The following is a 15,361-nucleotide window of genomic DNA, read 5'->3' as shown; positions in this document are numbered from 1 at the left end:
CCAAATCTACAGAAAAGCAAAGCTTTTTTCACGCTAATCACGTAATAATCTAACACAGGAGATTGAAAATAATTAATACCAACGGGAAAACATATATCTTTGTCGTTTTTTTAATGATTTATAACTGAAAATCCTTCTTCCACTCGAAACTTACATAAACTGTTCTCAAATTGACATTTCAATTTTTTTATGGCTCAAATTCATCTGGGGTGTTACTAGGAAGTAAATTAAGCCACTACATAGGAAATAATAAGTAGAGCTCTTGTTAATAAATAGAAAAACATATAATTTGTTGGTGGCAATATAGTTGCCACTGCCTTATAAAGGGTTAAGGGACTTTCAGCCCTTGGCTGGCTCGTCTCTGGCCAGATACGATTATCTTTCATTTAAGATATGAACATCGCATGACGTTCTGTACGAGTTTTGTTTTGGGCCGCCCTACCATGGATTTAAAAAAAATAAAAATATATTCGTATTTCGGATTTTCTACAAAGGCTAATGTTGATTCCGAGATTGCATTCTTTTATTCTATTTGCCTTAGGGTCGACTACTTCCTACTAATTCTAAAATTCATGGAAATTTGTAATACCGATGGATTAAATTCGTTTCTCGGTCTAAAAAAATTAAGATAAAAAGGAACACTTCTAATTTCAATTGATAATCAGTCTCAGTTCATTCGCCACCTCTGCCATTATGCACTTCCGTCGAAGCATCGAACCGGACCGACTTCCGCCCGGAGCTTTTTTCCTTGCCTTTTTCGTGACCCGTTGACGTCAGTTTGGACTTTTCCTGCTCCAACTGTGCATATAGTGCCGTCATTTCGGTGGTCATATCCTCCCGAGTCTTCTTCAGCCTTTCAATCTCGATCAACAATTCGGTTTTGTCTTTCATTTCGCCACTTTTTAAAATTGAGTAAATTTTCTTGTACTTTGTCCGCAGCGCCTCCAGCTCAGCTTTGAGAGTGGAATTTTCGGCTTTCAGGAGGTCTAGTTCGGTGACTTCCTGTGGGAGCGCTTCTGTTTTGTCGGTATCTTCAGAAATTGAATCTTCAGCGCCATATTCTCGATTGGCAACCAATGCTTTGTACTGCTCCTTCTGTATAATTTGCTTAGTCTCACGATCAATTTGTTCAAAGAAGGTGAACTTTCGATTGTACTCGATTTCATCGGTTTTCCGCTGCCTTTGTACTTCTTTTTCAACAGTATCTTTATCTACTTTCGTCTGGAATTGTTGCAACGATAATGTGCGAGACTTTTTTGATTTGGAAGTTTGTTTCGCTTCCTGTTCACACTTTTCATATTTTGTTTTGTTCGCCTCGAAATCCAGCTTAGATAGCAAAAGCGCTTGTTCTAAGTCTTTTTCGAAATGATTGTCAACTATTTGTGTGTCTTTTTCTTGCCATTTGTTCCATTGCTCAGATTGTGCAGCTGCGTTAATAGGTTTCTTAGGCTTTTTCTGAAAATAAGTTTATAATACTTTTAAATAGGTTTGTTAACAAATATCAGTTAGTTTCTGACACTGTATAAATATTTCTTAAGGAATGTATTGATATTAGGGGCGGGACCAAAGATACAAATCAGTTATTACTCGCAGGTTAGTAGCCATCGTAATTGTAATAATCATATCAGTCCCATCTTTGCTGGATTTACTATTCATATGGGACAAATTTTCTAAATTACCCAAAATCTCATATTTAATATGACATTTTGGGCAATTTAGAAAATGAAAGGGAAAGCAATTCGTGTTTTTTTAGTCTAGGTATTCAATAATACCATGCTATAGTATAAACCCTTGCATAATTCGTATATTAAATAAACAAGTCCGAAGTATTCTCTTACCGTTTTCTTTTGGTTGTTTTGCTGACCTTGGTGATTACCACCCTGTTTCGGATGGCTTCCATTTGTCTTCTGGTTAGACGCATTTTTCTGCTTCTGAATAGGTTTCACGTAATCTTCGTCATCATCTTCTATTCGTAAACCAGCAAACCGTGACGGAACAATCGACACCATTGCGTAATTCTCCTAGATCAGATAGGGATTTGATGAAAAATTTACTTTTCAGGAAAGTTATAATGATCAAGTCGCCAAAAATTTTGGCAATCGGTAAGCACTGCGTTTTTTGTGTTTATTATTATTTTTGTTTAACACCAGTCAATTTTTGTAAACAAAACTCTGGTATAATATACACACTTGAAAATTGCCAGACAAAAAATATTTATTTATGCCTACACGGTTAGAAAAAAGTACCTAATTTCAGGTACTTTTTTGACGTAGGACTTGCGTCTTTCTTTACTATACTGGGTGTCATTTAGATTTTTGGAAATCGAGAGCGTTACGCTGGAAGGGAAGAGTTTGAACGTTACTAGCGCCTTTATTTTTCGATGGATTTTTAAGATTTATATATCAATCGACTCGGACACTCTCCACCATTTTGCCAATTTCATTGAAACATAAGATTATTAACGATAAGCTATTGAAAATTTTAATTCTTGTCAAAGCCAGCAAAAATTTCATATGTAACTAATCCCATGCATTCCTAACACGGACATCAGAATGCGGTATGTCACGGGCCTTTGGGTCTACCGCAAGATTTTTTTTGTGTGAAGCAGTGCCTGCCATGTGCGAGTCATTACAATTTGCGACAGCAGCGCGTACTGACGTGCTTTGATTAAAATATTGCGCTTTTTGCACTTTATAAGTTCTGCGAGATTTTTTTTCTCACAGTCATCTTTTTCTCACACTCAATACACTCAAAAAAGTTTGATTTTTCGTGTATAATATTTGTGTGTGAGCAGGGATAGCGCAGCTGTCACCCCCATACAGATGCACCGTAGTAAACATGAATTTGACACTTTTGGAAATTCTGACAGTTTTGGGCATTCTGACATTTTCGGTTTGTGCACGCTTAATTCAGTTGACCTTTTTCCATGAGTTTCAACTGGGTTAAGTCCTCTAAATGACTCGTTTTTTGGCGTGCACGTGAGTGCAATACACGATTCAGAGGAATAAATAATTTTAAAGTTATAAATCTGTGTAAGTCAACGAATAAAAGAGTAAACATATCTAGATATGTATTTTATGCTTGCTACGGTGATTTTGACTTTTGCTATACCCCTGTGTGTGAGTGCTCAATCTGAAAACAAATAGACGTCAAATCATGGCGGGAATCGATTTAGTGTACACGCTTACAGTGACTAACGAGTAATGGGTTATAATTGGGTAAATTTCAGTAACAAAAATCGATCATCCCGAAATGAGAGTGAGTGTGAGAAAAAGAAGCGGGCAAATCACAATTTACACATAAATCTTCAAATTGGTGAAATCGATTGTGATTTGCCCGCTTCTTTTTCTCACACTCACTCTCATTTCGGGTTGATCAATTTTTGTTACTGAAATTTACCCAATTATAACCCATTACTTGTTAGTCACATGTAAGCGTGTACACTAAATCGATTCCCGCCATGATTTGACTTTGATATACGGGAGTGCCGTTCGTCGATTGATGATACACAAAGAGCCTACTTTGAAAATTGCAGTTTGTTCTATGATGCCAATCTGTTTTGTGGCACCATCCAAATATAATCGATATGATCGACACATAAATCAAATTATTGCTTATCGGTGATCACACATAGGGCCGATGTCCACGTAGCGGTTTTTTACGCTGCGTGCACGCCGCGTTCACGCAAGGTACCCAGCATCAAATGGAGCAATGCACACGTAAACGTGTGCATGACTACATTTGATGCTGGGTACCTTGCGTGGACGCGGCGTGCACGCAGCTTGAAAAAACGCTACGTGAGCATCGGCCCATAAAGTTTATTTCTAAATATATTTTATTGACGGTTCGCGTGGAGAATGATTATGTGTGCGCTTATATACATCATAGCTTAAATCTATGGATTTTTGCCAATAAAAATGTGTGGATTTTTGGTAGTGTGTGACTATTGCAATTACCTGAGGGGCAATATTGCCTGATTTTCTCAAAATTGCACGCGGCTTACCAACCCCGTGGCAAGACATGCTTTTTAGCGTAGCGAACATCTTCATGAATATGTCCAGCATACATTTTGAAAAGTACTTCTCCCGAATCGTGCGTTTACAAGCAACTACATTTTATCCAAACTATTGTTGGCTACATATTTTCATTTTATTCAAAAATAATACCAGCTATTATGGGCATGTAAATATAATCCTAAAACATCTTTCTGCACACCATTTATTTCATTTCAATTTCACTATTGAATGTTGTTCGATTTGCATCCCCGGACAATTTCAACTGTGATGCTCATCACAGTATAAACAATAATAATATCTTTTGTTTGATTCGGAGCGGGAGAACAAGTTACGAAATATGATTTCGTGTAGCGTTTGATTTCACCTATCGATTCACTCCAATTCGTTAGTTTATTATATTTTATCATCAAATAACATAATTCCCATGGTCAAAGATGTAAATCTTGCAAATTATTTCGAAAACAATTTTCAGATTTAACCAAAACAAATAGTAAACAAAACACATAATGTTTATTTTCGAACAATAACAACGGACGGTAATGAGCTACCGTCCGTGGACATGGTGGCTATTGTCAAACCCCTTGTGATAGTATAGGACGCCAGGGGGGTGTGGCTTACCCTTCAGGGAAGGTACCGCCGCACTTTCTGCACCCTGTTTACTTGATTCTTATGGGTAAATAGCTTTGCGGTGTATCGTTTGGGGCGGCCGTACCTCTCGACAGTAATTCGGCGCATTAAGTTTTGTGCAAGAGTGCAAGTATTATGCATCCCAAGATAAAACACTCAGATCATGATCATCTCAATCAGCCTCCGTCGGATTGTGCTGGAGCGCGCCCATTTACTTTACACATGGCGGCTATTCAGCTATGGCAACCCTATTCGGCAGCTTATTAAATTTAACAGCATAGTATAAAAAATGAATCTAGTACAGCTGCATGGGAGAATGAATATTTCAGATCCATATTTAAACTGACAGCCCCGAACGATTTGAATCACTGCTGATTTTACTCTTATTATAAGAATTTTAAAATTATCTCCCTATGTTGTTGAGCCGTAAGACCTGTCAATGTTAAGAGCCCCGCACATAGGATACGATTGCGTTGCGTTTGACACATTTCCCATGGAAAAGCTGTCAAACGCAACATAAACGTATATATATATATATGCTATGAGCTGATACCGTCGGCTGTTTTCTTCTCGTTTTTACTTATTCCGTGTATACAGTCCCGATTCGCTGGTTGGGCCACGACCTCGACCCAACTAACGAATTCGGTTTTTTAGTTGGGCCAACTGACAGCCATTTGAACACCTGTATTTCGACTTGAACATCACAAATGATGTCCAGTGACGCCTAATCCCGTTTTCCGTGTTTACATTGAATTTTGACGTACGGTTGCTTTTTAGTTGGGCCATGACCCAACCAGCGGAGGCCCAATTAAAAAGTGACCCAAGTATTAAAATCCCAACCAGCGAATCCCGACTGTAGTAGAAAATCGAAAATTTGTTTTCAATAAAATGAAATATCTGCAGTTATCAGACGTCGCAACTCATTTCTGATTAGTGCGCATGATAGTGTGATAGTACATCCATGCGTGCATGATGCGGACTACTAATGAAATATTTCAAATTGTCGCGACTCGCGTCGCAGCGCGAGTGCTCAATCACGCGGTTTGGTGGCGGCCCGACAATAATGGGTCGTATGAATAAAAAGTAGCAAAACTCAACGCTTGTAGCATCTACTCAAAAATAAAATCCACAGAGAAAACTACATGTTTGATATGAATAAAACCTTTTTCGAACTTATGGCATATGCTACATTCGAACTTAGCCTTTACTACAGTTTACTACCATTTACTACATGCAGAAACGTCAAAACAAAATAGACCCCATGATGACGATGATGATTTCATCATTTTTTTGCAGCTAATCAACAAAAGACATGTCTGTTTTGTTTGTTTTTCTTAAATTGGACTTCTATTTTCAAGAACAAAGCCGATTCGCTTCGATTCTGATGAATAATTTGCATTTTTAACATGAGTAGCAACGTCTTGAGCAGACTACAAGAAATCAGTAGTAAACTCTTCTTTTATTCATACCGAAACAGTTGTTTGTAGTATGTTCGAAATGTGTAGTGTAGTAAAGTCTCTTTTATTCATACGAACATGTTCCACAAGTGACGTTTACTACTCAAAATAAGTAAGTTCGAGTACTACTTTTTATTCATACGACCCAATATATTCATCCCAACGAGATGAGCCAACAGTCTTTCAAAGTCTCGTTAACAAAGAAATTAATAATTCGTCTACATTTTGACACCCAAAATCCAACAAAAATGAATCGAAAAAATGGGTAATATTTGCATATTTTATTATTCTTCAAATCTGTTCGCCGATCAAGAAGTTTTAAAAATGAGAAACTTTCTTTTTCCGTGTGTTATACCACATTTTGACATTATCCATCAGTTGTCATTTCCACACATCAGTTTTTTTGAGAGCGTCGCAGTCGAGTAAAAGTGTTCCTTTCCTCGGTTTTCGAACGTAATTTTGGTGATATTCTCGTGTTAATTAGAACTCCAGCCTCATCGATTGATAAGGTTTACATTCCGGTTGAGCCGCGCAGTGACGATAATCATGAACCGCCGTCGAGCGTATGAGGATGACGGTGATTTCTACGGAGGTAAGATGCAGTTTTCATTTGACCCTTCTAACCTAGTTTGTGGCAGACGACGACGACGTCAAGCGGCTTTTGAATAGGGCTACCAGTTTTAGTGATGAATATTAACCGGTACTATTTTCTGTTTTGTAGAACGGTCCCGGAAACGTCGCAGGGTATCTGAAAACCAGGAGATGGAAGAACGATTGGAGACATTGATTTTGAGAGTCGGCGAGAACAGTTCTTCCTCTCTGGAGTCCAATCTGGAAGGATTAGTTTCCGTGTTGGAATCGGATTTGGGAAACTTTCGCAGCAAGATTTTGAGGATTCTTTCGGAATGTCCGATCAAAATGCCCGAGAAGTGTACCATCTATTCGACGATGGTAGGGCTAATGAATGCCAAGAACTATAATTTTGGTGGCGAGTTCGTTGACCATATGGTAAAAACGTTCAAGGAGAGCTTGAAGCAATGTCGATGGGATGCCGCACGATACGCGCTTAGATTTCTCTCGGATTTGGTCAATTGTCATGTCATATCGACAAATTCATTACTACAGTTGCTGGATAACATGGTTGATGCTGCCAATGAGGACTCGGTTCCTCAAGTTCGCCGAGATTGGTATGTGTTTGCAGTGCTTTCCACTCTGCCTTGGGTAGGACGAGAATTATACGAGAAGAAGGAATCGGCTCTAGAGAATCTTCTGGTGAGAATTGAAGTATTTCTGAATAAGCGAGCTAAGAAGCATCACAATTCTCTGAGAGTGTGGTCTGTTGATGCTCCACATCCCCAAGAAGAATATTTGGATTGCCTTTGGGCACAGATTCGTAAGCTGCGTCAAGATAACTGGGCAGAGAAGCACATCCCAAGACCATATCTGGCCTTTGATTCGGTTTTGTGCGAAGCTCTTCAGCACAATCTGCCTTTGATTCATCCTCCGCCTCACCAGGATTCATTTGAGTATCCCATGCCGTGGGTGGTTTATCGGATGTTTGATTATACTGATTGCCCAGCTGGACCTATCCTTCCCGGTGCGCATTCGATTGAAAGATTCCTCATCGAAGAACATTTGCACTCAATAATCGAGGCCCATCATTGGGAACGCAAAGATTGCGCCGCCCATTTGTTGAATCTCTCATATAAGGACAAAATTCCGCTGGAATATTGCATTGTTGAAGTTATTTTCGCGGAATTGTTTAAAATGCCTACTCCGCGTTATCTGGACATCTGTTACGGTTCGATTTTGATTGAGCTGTGCAAGCTACAACCATCCAAGATGCCACAGGTATTGGCACAGGCCACGGAGATTTTATTCATGAGAATCGACTCGATGAATACGAGCTGTTTTGATCGGTTCGCCAACTGGTTCTCGTATCATTTGAGCAACTTTCAGTTCCGTTGGAGCTGGGATGATTGGGATAGTTGCTTGCTGTTGGAGCCTGAGCATCCTAGGCCGAAGTTCATCGAAGAGGTGCTGCTGAAGTGTTTGAGGTGAGTTTTCTTGACTGTTCTTGTGTGCTACACACTCTAATGCCACCTTTGTTTTTAGGTTGTCATACCATGATCGCTTCAAGGAGATGATGCCGGAGACTTACTCTAAGCTGATACCGAAGCCGCCAATGCCAACTTACAAATACACTATGGATGGTGCCGGTAAGTACCCACATTATGATATTGTTTTCTTTTCGCTTCCCCTTGAATTGATTACAACTTCCAACGTAGAATATGCTCTAGGAAGTGCTGGACTGATATGCTGTGGCTTTTTAGCAGATAATTGATGTGTTCAAAAGACAACTATATATAGTCAACAAGTTACAGATTATACACGGTCCAATGCACCATAGGAGAGTTATAGACTATTTTGAGTTTAGGATTGGAAAGTTAGAGTCGACCTGAAAGTGTACGCCCTTCTGTATTATGAGCCCATGGAAAATATGATTTTTTTTTTTCAATTTTACTCCTAGGGGTACCCCTGACTTAGGATGTGGTCAGATTTCTATCAACATCGTTTATATATTTGTTGAGGTTTCGTCGCCACGAGATACCGGGATCTAGTGACCTCTGCTGATACGCACCAAGTTTCATTGGCGTATATTGTGATTCTCGAGGTATTATAGCATTTTGCTCATTCACCTCTGCCTCGCTTAGTTGTGCGCCGCTAAGGTATTGTGTCATATTATGGTACTTTACTCAATTTAAGTGTAGAATATAACATCACAAATTAAACATAATTGCACTACTAATATCCACTTAAACAATATCCCGAACGCAACACAGGCGAAAGAAAAGCAAAAAACTACTAAACCTCGAACAATTTCACTTAAAAATATCTTTTCGTAAAGGGACGACAATATGCTACATACCTTACAAGCGAATGTGGAAAAGCTTACCGAAAGCTCACATCTATTGGTTTATTTACTTTTTGCATGGCGCACAACTCGGCGCATGGGACCCGGCGCGTAACTGGTGAGCCAGTATGCTAATTTTAGAAAAGAATCGCAATAACAATACAGATTTCACGTTAGAGTTGAGTATTAAAGTTTTAGTGCATTGACTGGATCCAGTCTTTAAAAAATCACACTCTGGGAGCTGGTAGACGATCAATCCCAATCACACAAACGATCCCAATCCAGGCAAGCATTGTCTTTTTCCACATTTGCAGGGCTGTTACAACAGTCGCGGATTTCGCGATTTACGCGAATTTCGCGGATTTGCTCTCTTAGTCGCGAGAAACGCGGTTCCTTCCAATATTGTCGCGAAAATCTCGGTTCTGGGTATACTTACATTTGTTCGAAAACAACAATTTTGGAAATTATTGGATAAATTAAAACTGTTTATATTTTTATATGAGTGTATGTGAGGAGCAATACTTTGGGATCCAAAGACATAATTTTCTAATAATATTTTAATTATCGTCGATATCCACACGATATTTCACCTAAAAATGATTATATTGTATTGTAATTCTGGGTTTTTTTTAGTACGCCGAATGTTTAGTTTAGTGTTTCCAATATTTTCAACAGGGGTTCCCATGAATGTTGTTGCGAAAATCGCGGATTATTATACAATTTTAGGGAACGACACTTTGTCTTTTTTGCTCTCCAAGGGTGTTGTCGTCCGGATCAAATGCATTGAAATGTACACCTGGGACCGTCGGAACTAAGCTAATAAGCATGCTGATGACTCCCACTACTCCAGGCTCCTTGTTCCATCTAACTGTTATATAGTCCTTTGTACTGTCTTAGCACAAAAACCATCTTAGCTTGGAAAGATATTTTTTCAGTTAAAATTGTTTCTGCCATTTCATGGTCCAAATTTCGTCGCGTCTTCGTTTGCTCGTGCCAGAAATTGAGACTCCACTGCTCGCGATATAAGGGTGGTCAATAGACGATGCAATCGCTCCGACTGAGTAGTTGTTGGATCACATGGAGCAGAATAACGCAAATCCTCCGCTCTAATATAAACTGTGCAGACCTTATATTTATTTCTGTCCGGAATCTGATCCTTTGTGTTTCTAAAAAGCCAACAGTTTGAGTATGTGGAATCCAAATGGGAAGCTTCCGAGTTTGGTTCCATCATTAGTTCGGAGTCGCTAACTGTTCTAATCACGCTATTGCAGCCCTCGAAACCCTTCAATTAACTGCCATCAAGAACTTTGGCTGAATTGGAAAATAATTTTTCTCGATAATTGCTTACATGGAAGTGTAGCCTATTCAGACTACGAGTTTTATCATTTGCTAAAATAATGTATCTTGAGTTTCAACGTTGCTGCGCAATCTTTGCTTGTGCGTTACCACCGCGAAGAGCTGAGCGTTTTAGAAGAGCGCGACAATACTACCGTGCAACGTGGATTAAGAAATACACATCATCTTCACTTTTGTACGAAAAAGGGTTTTTGCGCCGGATAAGTCATGGAGAGCTTCCACTACTGGACAGCTGCGTCGGCATGGACGGACCTGAGCAACTTAAGGTGAAGGTGGGTTGAGTACCAAAACAAAGCTTTGAAAGTATTTGTACAATAAAAACTGTCATATACTGTAGTAGTATTGGTGTCGTATTAAAAAAACAAAGAATATTACTAGGGTGGTTCAAAAAACGACCCAGCACCACCACGCTCACTCGATTCCGTCCCATGCTCCGAGTGTCCTCCAAAAACCGATTTGAACAAAAAGTGGTTAAGCGCATGCCGGTTCAAGTTTGTATGAAAACTAGTATGGAAACTAAACCTTTTATTACACTGGCTACAGTGCCTCTCCTCCATACGCTGGCGAAAAGAGAACCCACATAGCTGAAAGCAACATTCCAGGGACTTTACTGTAAGAAAACCGCACCGCAGGAAAGATCCATCGATTACGTAAGGGGTCGTACACTTATTACGTAAGCAATTTTTCTGGGTTTCTCGACCCCCCCTCCTCCCTTGTAAGATTTTTTTCATACAATTGTTTTTTTGTATATGGATCGTGAGATATTGACCGACCCCCCCTCCCCCCATAAGTGCTTACGGACCCTAACGCAAAAATAGCATTTTATACCCCACTCACCCCCATGTCACACTTTTTGTATGAAGCATCTGCCACTGGTGCGATAGTGTAGACTAGACTAGACTAGCAGTATCTGCCCCTGGTGCGATAGATATCACAGACAAATTCTGGGTATTTTGTTGAATTGCACGTTTCACTGATGTCTTCTGAGAAGCCTAATTATCATGCTAAAGATTCGCAACCTCGATTAAAATCGACTCGCAACAAGATGGATTGTCTATGGAGCTGAAGCCCTTGAATATTTCATCCAGTCATATGGTCTCCCCCCTCGCCATGGCCCAATGACGAAGCACCACAATCAGAATAATGTCACATTCAACCTCGTCATATAAACTGTCATACAAACCTGAAACGACTTGTGCACGGTAAGCCTCTATTCAAACCAGCTCAAACCATCGGATGACACCCAAATTATAAATCAAAATCGACTGAGCGTGGCGGAGCAAAATTATTTTTTGAGCCACCCTAATTATTAGTTTGCTGCTGCCGCTGCCGTTGTTTACATTCGCTCCGCGATCAGTTTATAATCTTTTTTTTCGAGCAAAAATAGCAGTTTATATTAAGTTTTCGGTTTAAACAAGTGACTGATTTCGAAAAGTGATGTTTAATTTGCATTCCATCAACATTTCGGGCTCCTCATGTGCGGAGAAGTGAGTGAAATCTTGATTTTTTCAGTGCCCTTTGAGAAGAAGTGAAGTGCAGTGATAAGCCCACCAAATCGCGAGCGGCTAATAAATTGGCACGAAACTGCTGATTTATGATATTATTCGAGCCGAAATGCATAAGACTCTTTGGATAAACATGTTCATTATCACGGGAAGTGAATAAATATGCTGTGAGCAGGTTAGTAATTTGAATATTAAACTTTTGTTCGATGCTGTTCGATGCATTCGAATGTTGGTAGGAGAGGAGTGCGGGAGGTGTGGGGTTGGCCCGTGGAGGGTCCGGTGCCATATTGGCGGCCATCGTGGTACTCTTCCAACTATGTCCTTAAAGGACCACTAAATCGTCTATCAACTTCATATCTGGCAACAGTGGTGCGAATGAAGTGGTTGAATTGGGTTGTTTAGCAGAGAAAAATATGAGGTTTTTTATAGTTTAACATAAAGAGCATGCTTTGCTGATCTCCAACATATTTTTATTTTGTTTGTAAACCTTTTATTTACATTTTTATACAGCAAACAATAAGCCATTTCAATCGATAGAATGACACTAACCTTCATACAATGACAGTTGGCCCATGCAGCATAAGAACAAATTTTTAGTCCCATATAAATTTAAAATGCAAATTAAAAATAGTTCCGGGACTCCAAAAATTCTGAAAAATTGAGGTTAGGCTCAGTTTTTTATGCATATTGAGAATATGTAAAAACATATATACCCCTAAACAACCCAATTGCTAGTGCGAAATTGAACGAAAATTCACGTTGTTATATGCTGTGTAGTTGCTCAAATCAATCGGTTTCGTGAAAATAAACCTATAACGCAATAGTGACGTTGTTATCCGTTCACACTTAAAATAAATCGCAGATTTCTGTGAAATTTCACCGAAATCTCAACAGCAGAACTGTTCGGTAATAATTTTACAGATTTGTTGGTGGTTTTGACAGTTGAACAAAGGAAAATACCGCAGAAAATCGGTGAAATAATTACCAGAGGAGCGACATCCAATTTTTTTACTATGGATTTTGACAGGTTTGCCTGTTCGTTCGTTTTTGGGGGATAAATTTATCCCTTAGTGTCAAATTACCCCAATACTGATTTATTTTGAAACCGTTTACGTTTTTACAGGAGAACATCATGCCAAACGCCCATACCACTCAATAATGCAACATGATACAATCATGAGAAAATAGAGAAAAATTTAACGAATTATCAATTAAAACAATTTTACACTCGATTCCATGCTTCAAACTTAAGAATGTTCAACTTATTTGCTCAATTATTTAGAATTCTAGTTGCACAAGGTACTATCTATGCCTTTGTTCGTTTTATATCATTTTCACCCTCGCAATTGTTTATGTTGCATTCGCAGTGCACTCGTATTGGTGATTCAGAAAAGATGTGACAAAGATGGCGTAGCTTGTCATCCCCGTGTTCGCTGCAAAACTGGCGGTATGTCGAAATAGACACTAGCAAAGATGTGTCAAACAATGAACTGGCGGGCTTGATTGCTGAACAGGGGAAAACAATGCAGGAGCAGATAAACAGACTGGGTAATGAATTGCGAGGAGAAATCAACCAAGGGATGGATGGTATTCGAGAAGATCTAGCTGAAGTAAACAGAACCTTCACACAAGTAAACCTGGACGTATCCGATAACACCGATGCAATCGCAAGATCTTTACTATGCAATGATTATCAGCTATTTTCCGTACATGATGAATGAAAATCTACAACAGTATTTCAAACTATGGTGCAATGTTTTGGGTTATGCTAAGTCAACCGTGCCATTAGTAGATCTACGTCATTTGTCAAGATCATCGCTACGTGAAGGATCGAACTGCTTCATTCTTGTTTAATTCGCAATTACAAATCAACGATTTTTTGCGAAATATTTACGATCCAGATCTTTATTATTGGCACAAATTGGATTCAAATCAGGAAACAGGATCTATATCAACGAGAATCTAATACCATCCGTTAGGAAACTGAAGTCTAAAGCTGTCGAATTGAAGAAGCAAGGAATACTATCAAGTGTTTTCTGCCGAGGAGGTATCAAGGAGGTGCCAACGCCAAGTCACCGAATTCGGAACAAGATCTCATCATCAAATCGGAGGAGGATTTACAACGCATTGTTCAACGTAATTAAACCTTTCCTTCTTGATCTTCTTTATATCCTTCCATTCCATCCTGAATTATCCTTGATTCCTTCCTGAAAGTTATGCTGGTTTGCTGTTATGCTGCTCATTGTTGCTGTTGCTGCAAATCAATTAATTGTATTAAAATGCTCAATCAACATGCTTCTTTGACTTCCACCGTTTACCTTATTATAGATTATGGCTAGTTCAAATAGCAATAATGTCTCTACAAATATGAGTATTCCTGGCATTGTGATTAAATCAGCATTGGTTGATGGAAAGCTTTCTGCTTGCTGTATGAATGGTCAAAGCATTTGTGCTAGAAAAATGAATAAGCTTGAAGAACTACGTAATATTGCAATAACTTCAAAACTGGACATCATGTGTGTATGTGAGTCGTGGCTAAATGATACCGTACCTAATGACATACTATTATTTTTCTATAATCCTCCACAAATTTACTGCAGTGTAACCCTGCACGAGAAACTTTCGTCTCTAAGCAACAAATATAATGATATTCTGTTGATGGGAGATTTTAATACAAATTTACTAGACATCCACTCACAAAAGCGCATTCGGTTTCAATGATTTCTTGATAATCTCTCTTTTGAAAATATTGGTAGAGAACCGACTCACTTCCACAGGCACGGTGCCTCACAAATCGACCTCATGATCACAAATCGCCGAGATAAAATTTTAATGGTTAATCAAGTGAGTGTTCCTTTATGTCGAATCATGACTTAATATTTGTGTCATATGATATAAATTACAGTCATACGCCCAAATAAATTACCTATCGTGAATATAATTGTTTAAACCCAGTAAGAGTGATGGCGTTATATATCTCGATTGATTGGAATAGCTTTTACGAAATTGAAAACCCTTATAGTTTGGTTGAGTTTTTCTCTACGCGAATCCAAGAAATATACGAAAGCTGCGTACCAATTTCTACCACCAACGTACCAACTTTTCAAAGGTCAGTTAGGTTCAAACCTTGGTTCATTTCTGGAATTTCAAAAGAAATCATAGATCGTGATCTAGCATTTCAAACTTGGAAGCTAAGCCATCACGAAACCAATCATATTATTTATAAAAGGCTTAGGAATAAAGTAAGTAATTAAATTCAAAATGCGAAGGAAAACTACATTCAAACTTAGTTTGCGCACCTTATGTCCTCCAAAGATTTATAGAAACCAGATGGGACTGCGGAAAAAAACAGGATGATGCAACTTCTGACTTTAGTCCAGATCAAGTCAACGAACACTGCAAATGCATTTTTACAAAACACTAGTACGAGACACAAGACCTCAATAATAGCACAATATTAACGGAAACATTTGAATTCAGTTCAGT

General features: G+C 38.9%; 2 protein-coding genes across 2 annotated transcripts in view; one reads left to right on the top strand and one right to left on the bottom strand.

Annotated features, from left to right (window-relative positions):
* Positions 1 to 505: 505 nt before the first annotated feature.
* Positions 506 to 2,134, bottom strand: LOC134226748 (G kinase-anchoring protein 1-A-like). Its single transcript, XM_062707716.1, has 2 exons — positions 1,839 to 2,134; positions 506 to 1,455 (listed from the first exon to the last, which is right to left on the bottom strand). Exons 1-2 carry the CDS (start codon positions 2,007 to 2,009, stop codon positions 673 to 675), a joined length of 954 nt encoding a protein of 317 aa, XP_062563700.1. The 5' UTR covers positions 2,010 to 2,134; the 3' UTR covers positions 506 to 672.
* A 4,354-nt stretch (positions 2,135 to 6,488) lies between these two features.
* LOC134225301 (nuclear cap-binding protein subunit 1) overlaps positions 6,489 to 15,361 on the top strand; it is a 110,431-nt gene continuing 101,558 nt past the window's right edge. Inside the window, exons 1-3 of the mRNA XM_062705257.1 lie at positions 6,489 to 6,692; positions 6,822 to 8,157; positions 8,216 to 8,319. Coding sequence (XP_062561241.1) covers positions 6,647 to 6,692; positions 6,822 to 8,157; positions 8,216 to 8,319 — 1,486 coding nt within the window. The 5' untranslated portion in view covers positions 6,489 to 6,646. The remainder of the gene's footprint in view (positions 6,693 to 6,821; positions 8,158 to 8,215; positions 8,320 to 15,361) is intronic.

Source organism: Armigeres subalbatus, chromosome 3 (assembly GCF_024139115.2).
Source record: "Armigeres subalbatus isolate Guangzhou_Male chromosome 3, GZ_Asu_2, whole genome shotgun sequence".
NCBI classification, from domain to species: domain Eukaryota; kingdom Metazoa; phylum Arthropoda; class Insecta; order Diptera; family Culicidae; genus Armigeres; species Armigeres subalbatus.
This window is presented reverse-complemented; position numbering and strand designations above follow the sequence as displayed.

What these genes read in the sequence shown, in the direction of transcription:
- LOC134226748 (XM_062707716.1), bottom strand. Translation starts at nt 2,009, where the DNA reads ATGGTGTCGATTGTTCCGTCACGGTTTGCTGGTTTACGAATAGAAGAT. An exon ending in AAAACAACCAAAAGAAAACG is followed by an intron (nt 1,456 to 1,838) that starts GTAAGAGAATAC and finishes ACTTATTTTCAG; the next exon opens with AAAAAGCCTAAGAAACCTAT.